The sequence below is a fragment of the Amborella trichopoda genome, chromosome 11 (genome assembly GCF_054954075.1).
Source record: "Amborella trichopoda isolate Santa Cruz 75 chromosome 11, AtrichopodaSantaCruz75HAP2 v2.0, whole genome shotgun sequence".
Classification (NCBI taxonomy): domain Eukaryota; kingdom Viridiplantae; phylum Streptophyta; class Magnoliopsida; order Amborellales; family Amborellaceae; genus Amborella; species Amborella trichopoda.
Window position 1 is genome coordinate 22,713,351 of NC_142346.1, and position 19,577 is coordinate 22,732,927.

The 19,577-nt window shown below is 40.8% G+C and overlaps 1 protein-coding gene across 1 annotated transcript; it reads left to right on the forward strand.

Moving 5' to 3' along the window:
* Window positions 1-3,122: 3,122 nt before the first annotated feature.
* Window positions 3,123-3,614, forward strand: LOC148779797 (uncharacterized). The gene has a single exon (XM_088850603.1). It carries the CDS (start codon window positions 3,123-3,125, stop codon window positions 3,612-3,614), a length of 492 nt encoding a protein of 163 aa, XP_088706729.1.
* The last annotated feature ends 15,963 nt before the right edge of the window (window positions 3,615-19,577 follow it).

Here is a 19,577-nt window from a genome sequence, read left to right on the forward strand (position 1 = left end):
GAGAGAGAAGAGAGTAGGGGAACATGGATGGCGATGAGCTTCTATTGTCCATGATAGAAGAGTAAGAAGAGAGAGGAAACATAGATGGCAACGAGCTTCAGCCGTCCATGACATATGAGCTAGAAGAGAGAGAAAACATGGATGGCGATGAGCTTACACCGTTCATGCCTGAAGAGTAAGAAGAGAGAGAAAACACAAATGGTGATGAGCTTCCGCCATCAATGACATATGAGTGAGAATAGAGAGAAAATATGGACGACGATGAGCTTCTGTATTCCATGAAAGAGGAATGAGAAGAGAGATGATGAGCTTCAGTCCTCCATGATAAACGGTTAAGAAGAGAGAGACTATGGATGGTGATGATCTTCCATCATCCATGACAGAAGGATGAGAAGAGAGAGAAAACATGGACAGCGATTAGCTTCCGTCGTCCATGACACAAGGTTAAGAAGAGAGAAAAAACATGGACGATGATGAGCATCTGCCATCCATGACAGGGGGTTAAGAAAAGAGAGAAAACATAGACCTCGATGAACATCCACCGTTCAGAACGAAGGAGAGAAAAAACATGAACGACGAGAATTAGGAGAGAGAGAACATGGCGGCGATGAGCTACCACCATCCATGACAAGAATTAGAAGAGAGAGAAAATATGGATTACGATAAGCATCCGCCGTCCATGACTAAGGATCAAGAGTAGAGAAAGAAAACATGGACGACGATGAGAATCTGCCATCCATGACAGGGGAGTGAGAGGGAAGAGGAAACATGAGTAGCGATGAGCTTTTTCTGCCCATGATAGAGGATTAAGAAGAGAGAGAAAACATGGATGGCGATGAGCATCCACTGTTCATGACAGAGGAGAAGACTATGAAACTTTGATAGAGGCCCAGCCCACCACTCGGGTTAAGGCCCAGCTCACTGTTTGTGTCCCTGAAGAAAGAAGACATCATGCTCGGTGATAGGCTCCATCATGCATGACAGAGAAGAAAGTAAGAGAAAAGAGTGAGAAGGAAAGAGAGGAAAAGAAAGGAAAGATAAAGAGAGAGAAGGAAAGTGGATAAAGAAGATCAAAGAAGAAGAATTAAAGAGAGATAAAGACGATAAGAGAGGGAAAGAGAGAGATGAGAGGAGGGAAAGAGAGAGATGAGAGGAGAGAAAAAGAGAGATGAGAGGAGAGAGAAAATTACCTTCATCAAAGCGTACAAAACCTTGTCTTCTCTCTCCTCTCTCTGTCCAAGACATGCCCACAATTTGAACGTGAAAACTCTCAAATTTTATTGATGAGTATTGAAAAAGCCAGGGTCCTAAGACAATTGTGTTTAGAATTGGGCTCAAACATGGGTGTATACTCAAAAAGTACCTAAATTTATGATAGGTACAATTTAATTGAATTAAAAAAAATTTTAAAATTGGGTGCAAAAGGACTGTTTTGCCTGTGCCCAACAATGTGTGAAATTTCAAAATAGTCCCTTCTGCTGCCCTATAACTTACGTGATCTTCTATGGATGATTCAGGGTTGCTCCCGCATCGGTTTTACCGAAAGATGATTGCCTTCTTGGCCATGGATCGCGTTTTCAGGGCGCGATCATGTGACTCGAAATTTGCATAGATCTTAAAAACTTTCGATCAATAGTGTGTTTGTTCCTTGTTTTTTTTTCTTTGATTTCTTTGCTGAATTGCACTGAGCATGTCGTCATGATCACTGCAATGAACACAGCTTGATTTCGTGTCTGGATGAAGATTTTTTTGTCTTGGGTTTTTTGCAGGAATCTTGAAATCTGGCAGCCGGAATCTGTAGCAGTTTTGATGCATTCGTGTGTCGAATCCAATCGTTCATCGTACGTGAGGTTTAGACCAAGCATAGTGTTGGACCTTAAGCACATACTACTAATTGGTTTAGCGTCGATAGGCTATGCGAGCGCTGTGTTACAACCGACGTGCTACTACTGAATTTTCTGCAACTATCTTCACGAGTTGTCAACTTCTCTCTAGCTTTTCTCCTAGCTCAAGTATCGTCACGGGTCGTTCCACATATCAAAATGCTCGTCTTGATGAGACAAACACGGTCACCAGACTTGAGAGTGATCGGACTCAGAACGAGTGAGATACGAGTCTTCAAAGTTATTACTCTGGACTATGCACACTAGTCTCCTTTAATGGATATTGGTGCAGGGAGGACGAATGGGAATAGCGTGCGGTCTACCCTTTTTTAATGTTTCACCCATAACTTTGTCTTGTAATGTTTGTTTAAGCTGAAACTTGATCCCTATGGTTTTTTGACCGTGTCAGATCCAATGGCAGTTGTTCCACTGTTGTTTGAACCACAGTTGTTTGAACCAAGAATGAGCTATCTTAGATATGTCAGATTACGATGAAACTTGGCAGGTGGCCTTTTGGAGTGCTTAGGAAGATTCTGACCAATTTCAGGGTAATTCTGAGACTGTCAAGAATTTCACTATATGCTAAGGCTTTATTGATTGGCTTCACTTTTAATCCGCGTTGGGGACCCAAGCTACTAAAAAATGTGTTCAAATAGACATAAAAAGAGCAACGCAAGTTCTAGAAAAAGTGCACTCCAGGTTCTGTGGTCTTCATCAGCTTTATGAATGAATACGCATGTTGGGGTATTACAGGGCGTCAATGGTCACAGCTTTGTATGCCAAAATATGCTAAGTGTGTTAGATACATTCAAACCTCATTCACCAGCCACCAGAGCCTTGGCATCATACAGTGATGTCTTGGCCCTTCTCATAATGGGGTATATTTATTATCGGACCCATCAACCCTCCCTTGGCATTGTGATGAACCTTCATCTTAGCCACTACGGATTACTTCTCCAATAGGCTGAAGAAATTCCACTCAAACATGTCCCTAGAGAATTAGTATCCAAGTTCATGTGACACCACATCATTTACTGATTCTGTGTGCTTGCTCGGATCATATCAGATAATGGGCCCCAGTTCAGGGCCAGCACATTGACCGCTTGGTTAATTAATTTGGCTTTGAGTGAAACTACTCTACTATGTACCATCCTTGAGAAAATTGTTTAGCTGAAGCCTTCAACAAGACCCTTTGTAGTGCTTTGAGGAAATCGGTGTAAAAAACAAGAAAAAATTAGCATGGGAAGCTTCTCGAAGCTTTATGGGCTTATCACCACAACTCGGAGTGCCATCGATTCTACTTCATATTCTTCAGTTTATGGGAGTGAAGTGGTGCTAGCCCTTGAAATCCAACTTCCATCACTTCGCATCGTCGTACATCATGATATGACAGATGATGAACAGGTCGAGTTATGTTATCAAGAATTAGATACACTTGATGAGAAGAGACTGAAACCTCAGTACAACCGTGAACTCCACCAGGGGAGGCTGATGAGGGCTTTTGACAAGTCAGTCAAAGTCCATTCATTCACTCGTGGTGACTTGGTTCTAGCAGTGAAAAGGCCAATCGCCATGCATGGGCAACATGAAGGAAAGTTTGAACCGAAGTGGGAGGGCCCTTATGTAATAAAAAAGGTGTCCTCAATTGGAACTTATATATTGACTCATCCTGACGGGAAGGATGCAATGCCCCCTATCAATGGACGTTACCTAAAAAGGTATTACCCATGATCCTTATGGTCTCGAAGATGAGACCCTAAACATGCCTTCAAGTCTTGGTGTATGACTCTAAAAAGCACACCACCCTTACGGTCTCAAAGGTAAGACCCTAAACATGCCTTCCCCCTAACTGAGTTACCAGTTCCAAAGTCCCCAACCCTCAGAAAACTCTTCATCGAAGGAACGCTCTCAGAAGGTATTGCCAGCAGATATGAGAACTTTCCCTTTGGAGTGCCGGTCCAAGCTACCGAGCACACTAAGCTACCTTGTGTGTTCATTGCCAACCACAAAAGCCACCGCGTGCATCTACTACCATTCACTCTCACTGCCGAGCATGATACGTGTTGGGTATGTGGCGAGCATTCACCGCCGTGCATGATCATTGTCATGGATGACCACCATTGTGCATGGCATACTGTAATGCGCGACCATTGCCGAACATGCTTGCTGCCATGTAAGATTAGTTGTCGTGCACAAAAATTTAACAAGTGTGTCTACACATGTGCACCCATCACGTGTTCTCATGCGACCCCTCAACTGCTCTGTGACCCTTCATTTTCTGACCCTTCGGTGGCCCTGTGACCCCTCAACTTCCTTGTGACCCTTTGACTGCCTGCGACCCTTCTGCTCCCTGCGACCCTTCACCTCACCGACGCCCTTCGACTTCTCTTGTCGGTAAACCCTCATCGAAAAAACCCCAAGCGCTCGGTGGCGCACTACCGCACAGGGCTTTCACTACCCGACATGCGCATGTTACTAGAAAACAATCGTGAAACATCTGCCTTCCCTGGACTATTCTTGCAAACACACTGAAAAACCTCCACAAGTCAGTACTTTCTAGACAAAAAAAATTCCCGGATAAGCACTCGCTATCAATCAAAAATCCCTACAACCTATGCTCGCTGAATAAAAGAATCTGGTAGATGAAAAGTCATCTTCTTCTTTGCACTCTTAATATTTCTCCATTTGTCGGAACATTTCTTGCCGGAACTCTCTCTGAGCAAACACCGGAAAACCTTTCGCCACAGTTACTACCACTATTAAGAAAGCTTGTTAAAAATGCTAAGGTAATATGGTAAAAGGGGTTTTTACCCATTTTATACCCGTGGCTTCCGAAATCTGTCTCACACAAATTGAAAATTCCATGCAAGTCTAGAAGGCCAAATGACGACAGGCCGGGATGGGTCGGGTCTAGGCCCGAGCCCAAAAATGCTACTGCCGAGCGCACCCCTCGTCGACTGTTGCGGTCGAGTGGGAATGATGCTGCCGAGTGTGTTTCCTTGTCAAATGTCGTCGTCGAGCACATCCCCTCGTCAAATGTTGTCATCTCGTGCGTTCTCTCACCACATGTGCTGTCGAGTGTGTCCCTTTGTGAAGTGTTGCCGTCCGCGTTTCCTCCGAGAGTAAATCCATGAGCACTCTACCGTCGCGCACACTTTGATGCTAGTTAGCATACATGCGTGACTGTCATGCAGACTTTGCTGCTAAGAACTACTGACTTCCACAGATCATCGTCGTGTGTTCACTGCTGAGCGCATTCACTGCCGAGTGCATCCCTTTTGCATCTGCACCCATACCTTTTGCGTGCACCTCCACGCATGCCTTCCTTGGCTAGCCCATTCATGTTCGCAACAGTAAGGATCAACCCTCAACACCATGCCAGCCCCAATGGAAGTCATATTCATCTTTAATCCCTAGGGAGTCGTGCCCACTTCTTAATCCCAAGTGAGTCCACTTTCGCCTACCATTCCTCACTGGGCCACCTTTACCATCCGAGCCCACCCCCCATAAAAGACCTCAATCATTTCATCCCCAGTCAATCAGATCACCATCCACAAGTCCATTTCCCATGGAGCCTCATCCACTTCACTCCTCCCAGCTGTATGACTATAAACTATAGTGCACATCCTAGCCGCATGACATTAAACTGCTTCGCACAACGATCCAGCTATATGAGCCTAACCTATAGTGCATGTCCTGGCCACATGACGTTAATCTACTTGGCACAATGGTTCAGCGGTATGACCATAAACTATAATTCTTGTCCTAACCGCATGACGATAAACTGCTTGGCACAACGGTCCAATTGTATGACCCTAAACTGTAGTGCACGTCCTGTGTCATGACCCCACCCCTTGACCCCTACCATCCCAAACCTCAAGGCAACAGAGTACGGGATCGTGACCAGAGGTCGCGTATGTCACTCAGGTGGGAGTGGCATCAACACGTCTTAAGAGGGTGGAATCTAAGCAAACCACGAGAAATAAATAAAAACTCATTCAACAAGCATTGAAAACTGATTAAATTAAACCATTAACTTTATTCATCTTCAACAAACTTAATAATAAAGTTTGAGGCTTACAACCTTAACATTATCTCAAAATATTACATCAAACAAAACAACACGTGGCAATGCCACCAGACACCTACAAAGTCAAAAAGAAATCCTGAACCGGTTTGAACCCCGAACGCCTGCTATCACCGATCCGTTGCTCGCCACATGCCGTGAGGTACTAACACTCTACACAGATGAAAATAAGCGAAGTGAGAAATAAGCCCAGTAAGTGGATCACTGCCCTTGCATTCTTGACTATCAGTATATACTTAATAAGATGCCCATAGTCCATCAGAAAATTGCATTTGTCACAAAGAGTAAAGTCATGCATCAGAGTACAGATAATTGTCGTATAAAAAGGGTAAGACTCAGTTAACAGAGCATTAATTGTTCGCAATATGGCACCAACCGTTATGCATATCACGGTTACAGTCAGGTGTACATACAGAATACAAAATTTTGATAAGTAGAATGGATTAAATTACTCCCAAAGTAGAAGACACATCGATCGAGCTAAGTCAATCCTGAAACTTCAGACTTCTACCCTCACTTAGAAGGGAGGATAATGACAATTGGAGGTCCCACTTCGTAATATCCTTACTCACGAAAATGTCCCCAACATGCTTTGGGGTTTTCGATAGGCTGAGGCCTTGCAAGACATGATCCTCTCCTGTACCCTTAGGCAAGAGGGCGTTACACTACCATTGGAGGACCCATGCGTAGTGCCCATGAAATTTTGGGGGTGTGACCCTCCCTATTATTTACAGTCGCCTCTCGACTCTACTCCTATCATATGAGTCAAGGTACAATATACCCCACTACAAATGGAGGACCCATGCGTAGCAGTCAGATATTAGTATTCATATAACAGAATCATAAAGTTTACATTCAATGGAGGACCCATTGCATAGCAGTCAGATATCAGTATTCATATAACAGAATAAAAAAGTCTACTACCAATAGAGGACCCATTGCGTAACAGTCATATATCAGTATTCATATAATAGAATCAGAAAGTCTACTACCAATGGTGGACCCATTACGTAGTAGTTAGATATTAGTATCCATATAACAGAATAAAAAATTCTACTACCAATGGAGGACCCATTGTGTAGTGGCCAAAAATCATATTTATTAGTTGAACCGTGTATATGCATGCATAACGTTTATTCATTCATTCTTTACTCTTTTCAAGAGGTCAGGAACATTCAACATTCATAGGATCATAAGCATGCCATTTCAGTGTCTTGTCACCTTGCAAAAGGTTTTAAGCTATGTTCAAAAGAAACATTGACGCATGACATGTGCATAACTCATATACAACTTAAATTCATTGTTTTTCTTATCAATCATGGGCATATACAAAATGAGGCATAACACCCAATTATGAGGGCAATTTAACTAAATTCTGATTCCATTGGCCTATTGGGCATTACTTAATTAATTAAGGGTTCAACTTATCATTGTGAATCTTGCTGAATTTTGCCCATACTAACATATGTTCACAATTCAAATCATAACTTGCAACGTAGTAGGAATTTCGAAACAATTTTGACATGCAACTCGCAAAAGAGACCAAGATTCTGATTTTCTGTGAGATCTGTCAATAGTGACATACTGGAGCATTTTTTAGCGTTGCTCCTCAGTGACAGAATTTGGGCAAGGTTAAAACATGAAAATCATATAAGAATAAAATGAAACACATCTTCGAAACTATCAAGAATCTCAATTGGAAATAACATTAAACTCAAAGTAGACTCATAGACTTATCAAATGGTTGTGATTTGAGGCCAATTGGATATCATTTTCTCAGTCAAAATCTTATTTCAAATGCATGTAAGTTCCCTGAAAAATCACAATACACACATGGCACATTCCAAAGATCACTTCATAACTTCAAACCCATACAATATAACATGAAACCTTTTCTATGTTAGGTTAGACTCACACAAGCGTCATTTCATAGAATTTCAGGATCCACAAGAGTGATAACAGTGCCCAACTTATCATGCAAAGAAGACCTCATTGGTGGAAAACAGAACACAACATACATGCTTAACATCATACTTAAATCTCATAATTTCAATTTCATGCTCCTACAACTTGATGCAAGGGGGTAGTAATCCACTTACACAGCCAACAATGGTGCCCTCCACTCTTTCTTCTACAGTCCTTCACCTCCAACAATGGCTGCTCCAAAGTGAGCGAGTGAACTTCCCCAAAACTTGTCTTAGAGAGAGAGAGAGATGTGGAGGAGTAAAAAGTGAAGGACGTGAGGGAGATGGAAGGGCTTAAGTATCCCCTGAAGTGGCACGTGGAAACCCAAGCTAACGGGTGGCAATCAACTCCCATGCAGTTGGACAAGTGGCGAACACTTAATCATGCATGGCAGTACCACAACAGGCGTTACGCACACGGCGATGCCCCTTGTTCACTCATGGTGTTGCCGCGCGCATACTGTCGTGCTCTCTTCTGCCACCCTGTACTTGCTACCGCCGCTTGCTCACTATCGTCGCGAGCTCACTATCACCGCGTGAAAGTTTGGGTCCTTACATCATCCAACCCTTAAAACGATTTTGTCCTCGAAATCGTTAATCGAATAAATGGTAGCAAAGATTGCATCTTCTCGCTCCTACATTGCTTCTTCCCTCGAATGATACTGCCCTAAAACCCGAACTATGGGAATCTCTTTGTTGCGTAAAACTTGAACCCTTTTGTCTAGAATCGCAATTAGCTACTCAACATAAGTTAGGTCTTTCCTAATCGAAATTGGTTCGTACTTCTGAACGTGGGACAGATTGAGCTGATACTTTCTCAACAGTGAAGTGTGAAAGACATCATGAATATTAGCCAACTCGGGTGTCCAGTCGATATGCCATGACTCCGATTCTCTTTATTAGTGACACTTTCAAAAAAACCCTATCACCTATTTCAAATTCAAGGTCCCTTCAGTGATTGTCGGCATAACTCTTCCATCGACTCTGACATGTTTTAAGCCTTTCTAAGATTAGGGCAATCTTTTATAGTATCACTTGAACAATTTCTGGCTCTAACAGTCTCCTTTCACTGACTTCTTGCCAACACACTGACGATCTACATTTTCTCCCATATAGGTCAAAAGGTGTCATTTAAATACTGGCTTAGAAACTGTTGTTATATGCAAAATCTATTAAATGTTAGTGATTCCTTTAAAGTCTGCAACACAGGCCTTCAACAATCTTCTAAGGTCTGAATGATCCTTTCTAACTGTCCATCGGTCTGGGGGTGAAAAGCAATATTAAAATTGAGTCTTATTCTCAAAACTGATTGAAGACTGCTCCAAAACTTAGAAGTAAATCTAGACTCCCTGTCGGACACAATACTAACAAGTACTCCATGCAGCCTTACTACTTCGTTGACATACAACATAGCCAATTTGTTTAGGGTATAGGTAGTGCAGATGGGTAAGAAATGTGCAGCCTTAGTTAATCAGTCCACGATAACCCAAACACTGTCATGCCCAGTTCCTAATCTTGGCAAATCGGACACAAAGTCCACATTGATGTGCTCCCACTTCCATTGGCACTGGCAAGGGTTGCAACAGCCCGACAGGTCTCTGGTGCTCAGCCTTTACTTGCTGATGGATCAGACATTTACAAACAAATTGTGCCACATCCCTCTTCATGTTATTCCACCACAAAGGTTCCCTTAAATCCTGATACATTTTTGTGCTTCCTGGATGTACATTGTAATGGCAGTGGTGTGCCTCTTCTAAAATGACTCTCTTTATATTTTCATCATTTGGAACGGATACTCGTTCTTAAATCTTAATAGATCATTACCACTGATAGAGAAATTATCCTTTCTTTCTTGCTTCAAGTCTTCTAGAACACTCATAAGCTGAGGGTCTGTCTTTTGGGCTCCCTGATCTGTTGAAAGAGCTGAGGTTCCACGCTTATAACTGTAGTTATTCCTAATCCAGAACTAGAGGGTAGTGTCGGGCACCACTCTTCTAGCAATTTCATCTCTCGGACCATCAGATGTGCTACTGATATCAAGGGTTTCCAGCTTAAAGCATCAGTTATTACATTTCTCTTACCCGGTTGGTAATTGATGGCGCAGTCATAATCATCCAGTAGGTCCATCCATCTCCTTTGCCTCATATTCAACTCCTTCTGAGAAAATTAATACTTGAGGCTCTTATGGTCTGTAAATATCTTAAATTGGGCCTCATAGAGATAGTGTCTCCAAACCTTCAAGACAAAGACCACAGCCGTGACCTCTAAGTCATGAGTTGGGTAACTTTGTTCATGCGGCTTTAATTGTCTAGAGGCATACTATAACATTCTCGTGCTGCATTAACAAACACCCCAGTCCTTTTTGGGAAGCATCAGTGTAGACCACAAAGCCATTTTTTCCTTCGGGCAAGGTTAGTATTGAGGCCGTAGTCAATCTCTTCTTTAATTCTTGAAAACTCTTCTCATAATGATTTGACCATATAAATTTCACTTCCTTGTGGGTTAGAAGAGTCAAGGGAAGCGTTATTTTTTAGAAGCCTTCTACAAAACGCCTATAGTATCCTGCCAGACCCAAAAAACTACGGATTTTCATCACATTCGTTGACCTTCCCCATTATAGTATGACTTCAATCTTAAAAGGGTCAACTGCGACCCCGTCCTTCGAAACAACGTGCCCAAGGAAGGCCATGCTTGGAAGCCAAAACTCACTTTTCCCCAACTTGGCATATAACTTTTCGATCTTCAGGGTCTGGAAAACCATCCTCAAATGTCGTTCATGTTTTTCTCGATTCCTTGAGTACACCAGGATGTCATGTATAAAGATTACTACAAAGTCATCCAGGAAGGGTTTAAAAACCATGTCCATCAGATCCATAAAAATGGTCGAGGCATTATTTTGTCCAAATGGCATCACTAAAAACTCATAATGACCATAACGAGTTCTGAATGCGACCTTAGGGACATCTTCTTCCTTGACTCGCAGCTGATGATGACCTGACCGAGGTCAATCTTGGAAAATACTTGGGCCCCTTGGAGTTGTTCAAAGAGATCATCAATTCTTGGCAAGGGGTACTTATTCTTCACAGTGACCTGGTTCATCTGCCAAATAGTCTATACATAACCTCAAAGACCCATCTTTCACTTGGCCTAGGGCGACACACTAGGCCAAGTGAAACCCTTCTCTAGTAATTATTGCAACTGTTCTTTTAATTGCTTTAGTTCAATTGAGGCCATCCTATAAGGGGCTTTAGAGATGGGGGTAGTGTCAGAGACCATATCTATCTCAAATTTTATTTCTCTGACTAGGGGCAGAGAGATTAACTCTTTAGGAAAGACCTCTGGATATTCTCTCACCGCCTGTATTTCTTCTAACTTAGACCGATCATCCCGATTTTCCACTACGTAAGCTAGATACCCAACACATATTTTAGAAAATAAATGAGAAGCTCAAATAGCTGAAATAAAATACAAAGGGGAAACATCCTTGATACCAAAAAATTTCAACTCAGGCTGGTTTGGGCGTCTAAGGGTTAGAGTCTTATCACGACAATCTACCGTAGCATGGTGTGTGGATAGCCAATCCATGCCCAAAATAACAGCAAAGTCTTGGATATCTAACAATATTAGATCTATCGGCAACACACACCCATCAAGTAAAACCCCACAGTGTTTAAAAATAGTATCAGTTTCTAAAGATTCTCTCATAGGTGTGCACAATACCAATGTCCAGTCATGCAAGGAAGGTCTATCATTCATGTGGCTTGCAAAGTGAGGTGCAACAAATGAGTTTGTAGATCCTAGATCAACTAGGAATTGGCTTCAATGCCACAACAGGAGAGCATACCTCGGATAACTGAAGTTGATGCCTTCGCTTCCTGCTCGGTAATAGCAAACACTCGACCTTGAGTCTTTAGTCTGTTCTCTGTTCCCTTGGCTGGGCAATCTCTAATTTGGTGGCCTGGCTTGCCACACCTAAAGCACGCCCCACTCTTCCATCGACAATCTGCCGCTGAGTGATTATCTTTCCTATAATGTGGGCACGTTGGGTGCCAGTTCTCCCTTATGTCACCCGGCAAGGTCCTCTGAATCTTCTTGCCGCTCAGATTATCTCTTCCTCAGATATTCCTCCTTGGGGGTGGTCGAGCCTTTCTTTCCAAACTTCCAAACTGAGCTGGGTCCATCCTACAATTTCCTCTAACCTGGGACTTTTCACAGTCTCTCCCCATCTTTGTGGTCAAGTTCACCAATGGGGATAAGGTTTTAAGATTTGTCGATATCACCCTCCCCCTTAAGTCTGACCTAAGACCCCTTTCATACTTACGTGCTTTCCACGCCTCAGTATTGATGATATGTGGCGCATACCTCGATAGCTCAGTAAACTTGGCTGCATACTATTCCATAGTAAGATTTCCCTGTTGCAGTTCGATGAATTATACTTATTTTCTTTCCCACACAGAATCAAGAAAATACTTGTAGTTGAAGGCTCCATGAAAGTTTCCCCAATTTTCTTCCATCACTGCTTCCTCCCCGGACTACTTCATTAAGATCCACCAGTGCTCAACATCTCCCTCTAACATAAAGGTCCCCAGTCTGACCTTTTGTTCTTCTGTATAATGTAATATCTCGAAGATCTTCTCTATTTTCCTTCTCCATTTAATATCTTTCTCGACTCCCCCAAGCTTCAAGAAAGTCAGAGGAGCCAACCTCCTAAAGTTCTCTATCAAGTTGCTGTCATTTAGATCAGGGGTGGGACTAGACAGGGCCGGCATTGCCTCCTTCATCATCTGTGTCATGGCCCCTAAGGTCTTGACCAATGGTTTAAAAAACGGATCGATGACCCGGATCGGGCACCAAAAAAAACAATCCGGATCGGCGAATCAGCAATCTGGATTGGGAATCGGGTGAATCGGTCAGAATAAAGCTTAAAAAAAATCCGAAAAAATTATTCAAATTCATTATAAATATTGTTTTTTAGGAATTCAATAAGAAATGAGGGTACTCCATTAAGAATTTTCATGTTTTTGAATGAATATTCGAATATTGATATGTTCTTTCCCTGCATGAACCGCCATTCAGCATTTAATTTACATCACACAAAAGGATAAACATAGAATTATCATGGAATAAGTATATCAACATACATGGACTACAATAAAGCATAAAATTAGTAACATATGATCTAAAAATAAAATGGTAGACGACGTTATTGTTCTTCTTGGTCACACTGGTGCCATTGATTAAAATGGTAGACGACATTTAACAATTCATTGATTCGATCTAAAAACAAATCATCGATATTAGCAGGCGTCTGACTATTTCCAAATCCCTGAGTGTTAGTGTTTTGTTGTGTTTCCAATCCAAAATCCCCGAAGCTTGTCCATCCTTCATGCTCACTTGCACTGTCGTGCTCATCCCTACACTGTTGCTGTTGGGACTCGATATGTTAATAATATGGCTGGGATAGGGTGGCCTCAGAATCATCATCTCTCTCATTTTCTCTTTGAATAATATGGATTAAAAAAAAAAATTAACAAATTTTCAAAAAAATCCATCATGGATAAAAAATAAAAAATCACAAATTTTCAAAAAATTCTATCATGGATTACAAAAAAAAATTCGATCACGGATTAAAAAAAAAAAATCACAAATTTTCAAAAAATTCTATCATGGATTACAAAAAAAAATTCGATCATGGATTAAAAAAAAAAAATCACGAATTTTCAAAAAATTCAATCATGGATTACAAAAAATTCGATCATGGATTAAAAAAAATTCGATCATGGATTACAAACAATTCGATCATGGATTACATAAAATTCGATCATGGATTACAAAAAAAAAAAAACATTAAAAAACAGAAAATTCGATCGTGGATTACAAAAAAAGAAAAAAACAATTCAATCATCGATTACAAAAAATTCAATCATGGATTAGAAAAAACTCTATCATGGGTTACAAAAAAAAAAAAACAAAAAATTCGATCATGGCTTACAAAAAAAAAAAAAAAACATTTCGATCATGGATTAAAAAAAAAAAACAAACATTTCGATCATGGATTACAAAACATTCGATCATGGATTACAAAAAATTCTATCATGGGTTACAAAAAAAAAAAAAAAATGCAAAAATTCGATCATGGATTACAAGAAAAAAAAACAAACATTTCGATCATGGATTACAAAAAATTCGATCGTGGATTACAAAAAATTCTATCATGGGTTACAAAAAAAAAAAAACAACAAAATATTCGATCATGGATTACAAAAAAAAAAAAAAACAATTTGATCATGTATAACAAAAAAATCGATCAAGTATTATAAAAAAATCTATCATGGATTACAACAACAACAACAAAAGAAAAAAAAAAAAAAAAAAATTATTCTGTTCTTCCGTACGGGACTCGCCGATTCCGTACAGTGAATTGGCGTGTCACTGTACAGAATCGTCCGGTTCTCTCTAGAACCAGACGATTCCCTTTGTTTTCACCGATTCGATCCGTCCATGGCGATTCCCGAGTCGAACCGGGTGAGTCCGGTTCGACTCGGCGTTTTTTTAAACACTGGTCTTGACAACCTCACCTGGGGCCTCGCTGTTCTCATTACTAGAAGTGGCATTGTTGGCCCACGTCCTCGGCATCTTCAACCTAAGACACAAGCACTCAATTACTAATCTATCAAAACTATCCTAAAGACACCCCTAAACTCCCTAGGCCAAGAACCCAAACTTGGCAGCTTTAATACCATAACTGGCACGACCTCGCCCCCTGACCCCGATCGTCCCAAACCGGAGGGTAACAGAGTGCAGCATCGCGACCAGAGGTCGCGTACGTCACTCAAGTGGGAGTGGCATCAATACATGTTAAGAGGGCGGAATCAAAGCAAACAACGAGAAATAAATAAAAACTCATCCAATAAGCACTAAAAACTGAATAAATTAAAACCATTAACTTCATTCATCTTTGAAAGTATTTCATATAACGTTTAGGGCTTACAAGCCTAACATTCATCTAAAAATATTAAATCAAACTGAACAGCACATGGCAACGCCACCAGACACCTACAAAGCCAAAAAGAAATCCAAAACCGGTTTGAACTCCGAACACCTGCTATCACCTGGTCAGCTCCTCACCACAGCGGTCAGGTACTAATACTCTACACAGATGAAAATAAGCGGAGTGAGCAACAAGCCTAGTAAGTAGATCACTACCCTTGCATTCCCGACTACCAGAATATACATAATAACATGCCCATTGTCCATCAAAAAATTGCATTTGTCACACAAAGTATGGTCATCCATTAGAGTACAAATAATTGCTATAGAAAAAGGGTAAGACTCAATTACCAGAGCATTACTTTTTCTGAATATAGCATCATTGTTATGAATATCACGGTTACAGTCAGGTGTTCATACAGAATACAGAATTCAGATAAGCAGAACAGCTTAAATTACGCCCGAAGTAGAATCCACACCGATCAAACTAAGCCAATCCCGAAACTTGCGACTTCTACCCTCATTCAAGAGGGAGGATAATGACAACTGGAGGTCCCACTTCGTAATGTCCTTACTCACGCACATGTCCCCAATGCGATTTGGGGTTTTTAATAAGCTGAGGCCTTACAAGACATGACCCTCTCTTGTACCCTCAGGCCAGAGGGTCTTAAAATACCACTAGAGGACCCAATGCATAGTGCCCATGACAATTTCGAGGGCGCGACCCTCCTTATTATTTACAGTCACCTCTCGACTCTACTCCTATCATATGGGTTGAGGTACAGCATAACCCACTACCAATGGAGGACCCATTGTGTAGCAGTTAGATATCAATTTGTATATAACAAAATAAAAAAGTCCATTACTAAGGGAGGAACCATTGTGTAGCAGTCAGATATCAGTACTCATATAACAAAGTCAGAAAGTTTACTACCAATGGAGGACCCATTGCGTAGCAGTTAGATATCAGTATTCATAAAACATAATCAGAAAGTCTACTACCAATGGTTGACCCATTACATAGCAGTCAGATATCAGTATTCATATAATAGAGTCAAAAAGTCTACTACCAATAGAGTACCCATTGCGTAGTGGCTTGAAATCACATATATCAGTTGCACCGTGTATTAGCATGCATAACGTTTATTCATTTATACTTTACTCTTTTCAAGAGGTCAGGAACATTCAACATTTGTAGGATCATAATCATGACGTTTCGGTGTCTTATCACCTTGCAAAAAGATTTAAGCTATGTTCAAAAGAAACAATAATGCATGACATGTGCATAATTGATATATAACTTAAATTCATTGTTGTTCTTATCAATCATGGGCATATACAGAATGAGGAATAGCACCCAAATTATGAGGGAAATTTAACCAAATTGTGATTCCAATTCACTAACATAGCAATAGTTAATTAATTAAGGGTTTAGCTTATCGTTGTGAATGTTGCTGAATTTTTCCCATAGTGACATATGTTCACAATTCAAATCATAGCTTACAACCTAGCAGGAATTTCGAAACATCTTTTGACATGGAACTTTTAGTAGACATTCAGAGCCTTCAAATGGATATGGTTTCGGGGTAAAAGGTCTCCATTTGGTCAGCCAAAATTCATGACAGCAGAGACAAAAATTCTGAGTTTCTATGAGGTATGTCAGTAGTGACATACTGGTGCATTGTTTAGCATATATCCTCATTTACACAGAATTTGGGCAAGGTTAAAAACTTAAAATCATAGAAGACTCATGTATCTATCAAATGGATGTGTTTTTGGGTCATTTTGACCTCAATAGGTCATGCAAAGTTTTAATAACGTAGAAGAAATATTTCTGGAAATTATCACATTCTGGTAATAGTGGCATATGAACACAAAATGAAACACTTCTTCCAAACTATGAAGAATCTCAACTGGACATAAACATTAAGCTAAAAGTATACTCATAGGCCTTTCAAATGGTGGTTATTTGAGGCCAATTGGATATCATTTGCTGCATCAAAATCTTATTTCAAAGGGATGTAAGTTCCTTGGAAAATCACAATACACGCATGGCACATTCTAAAGATCAGTTCATAACTTCAAACCCATACAAGATAACCACATGAAACCTTTTCTATATTTGGCTAGACTCACACAAGAATTACTCTATCGAATTTTAGGACCCACAAGAGTGATAATTGTGCCCAACTTATCATGCAAATAAGACCTCAATGGTGGAAAACAGAACACAACATACATGCTTAACATCATACTTTGTTCATGGAATTTCATGCTTAAATCTCATACTTTCAATTTCATGCTCTTATAACTTGATGCAAGGCGGTAGTAATCCACTTAGACAGCCAACAATGGTGCCCTCCAATCTTTCTTCTGCAATCCTTCAACTCCAACAATGGCTGCTCGAAATTGAGGGAGTGAACTTCCCCAAAACTTGTCAGAGAGAGAGAGAGATGTGGAGGAGTGAAAAGTGAAGGACGTGAGGGTGAGGGATGGGCTTAAGTCTCCCCTCAAGTGGCAGGTGACACCGCAAGCTGATGGGTGGCAACCAAATCCCATGTAGCTGAACAAGTGGTGAACACTTAATCATGCATGGCAGTGCCACAGCTGACGTTCACACAAGGCGATGCCCCTTGTTCACTCGCGGCTTTGCATTCTTGCTGCCGCGTGCACATTGCAGCACGCTTACTGCCACGTGCTCACTATCGCCGCACGCTCACTATCGTCGGCTGCTCACTATCGCCGCGCTAAAGTCTGGATCCTTATATCCTGGCTGCATGACATTAAACTGGTTAGCCTAGGTCTAGGTCGCATGACTTTAAACATGCCTCCATACATGTCAACATCATCTCCATTTCCTCCCCAGCGAGTCCATCTCCATAACTCTTCAAGAACTCGTAACATTCCCCAATGAGTCATACTCGTTGTCACGATCCCGCCCCCTAAGCCCAACCATTCACTACAGAGGATAGCAGGGCACAAGTTCGTGATCCAAAGGTAGCGAATGCCACTCAAGACAGAGTGGCACGTTGCTTTGATAGAGCGGTAACTCATGCAAGCCAAGAAAGTAAAAAAACTCTAACACAAGTACAAGAACTAGAACGAGGTGAAAGGAGAACTAAGATTTATGTCATTACATAAACATCTTGAAGTAGTATATCTGTTCAAGGCACGGAAGGCCTATATTACAAAAATATATAGTTCCAAAAAGACAATCCAGAACATGGGCAACTGACGATAAATACATACAAGAAAAAGGTCTTCTTCATTGGTACAAGCCTTCATCGACCAGATCGATCTCCCCCAACTGACAGTCCTTTAACCTGCAACTTCTACTCTACAAGGATAGAAAAAGAAGAATGAGTTATAAAGCTCAATAAGAGGATCTAGAAGTTATACATCTATAACATATTTATTCTGGCATTATAAAGATTTATTTTATCTTTAAGCAATCATAATTGAAAAAGTATCCTGTTAGTAATCTTTCTAAGACATTCATCATAGATGGCATATCGCATATCATGATTATCATAAAACCAGTATCACTTCCACCATTCACAGTCACACATTTAATTGTTAACCACTCACTCCTTAGATTCACCTACTCTAAAAGTAGGAGCCCTATTCATCAGGTCTAGCCAATCCCATTGTTTAGGACTTCTACCATTACTCAGGAGAGAGGGCAATGAAAATGAGTGTCTCATTCGATAATGCCCTCGAACTCACACACACAGTCTCTTGCACGCTTTGGGGTTTTTGATAGTCATTTGCCTTGCAAGGAATGGTTCACTATTTACTTCTTATAACACATTGAATTTTGAGGGGCGCGACCCACCCATTACACTTTCCACCTAACTCCCCTCCTGTCATACAGGGAGTTAGGGAACGTTGTCATCCTTACTCTCTTGTCAAGTCACATCATACCACCACGGGTAACCTGTGCGTGGCGTCATTGACTCACTTCACTATTATCAAACACAATAGAGGTTCATGCTTGGAGCATGCTATCAGATCACTCTTTACTTAACATTCATCACTTTGGCACTTAATGCCTCTCACATTGCCAACACATAGAATTTCATTATTTAGCACTCATTAGATGACATTCACATTTAGCACAGGAATATCACATGACAGTCCTTATATGGCACTCACACTTAACACATGAATAATTCATGAAACTCATTGAATGACATTCTCATTCATCACCTAAATATCACATAACACTCACAAACAAGAATTCTCACTCATTACTTGAATATTACGTAACACTCACTAAATAGCATTCTCACTCATTACTTGAATATCACATAATGCTCACTAAATAGCATTCTCAATCAGTACTTGAATATCACATAACTCTCACTAAATAGAATTTTCACTTATTACATGAATACCACATGGCACTCACTACATAGCCACACCTTAGCATGCATAATTTATGGGAAGTTCTGCTAATGGTGACGTAGTCCTTGTAAAATGGGCATAACTTTCAATCTAGGGGGCTTTTCAAGAAAACATTTACATGCAAATTTTAAGTGTTCCATAAACCTTCCAATTGGTGGTGGTTTTAAGGAGAAGGGGATGTCTTTTGGTCATTCAAAATTGGTGGCAACAGTGACATAGTTATGAGTTTGCATAATAGCTATCCAC

Coding starts and splice junctions, on each gene's coding strand:
- LOC148779797 (XM_088850603.1), top strand. CDS start 3,123: ATGGGAAGCTTCTCGAAGCTTTATGGGCTTATCACCACAACTCGGAGT.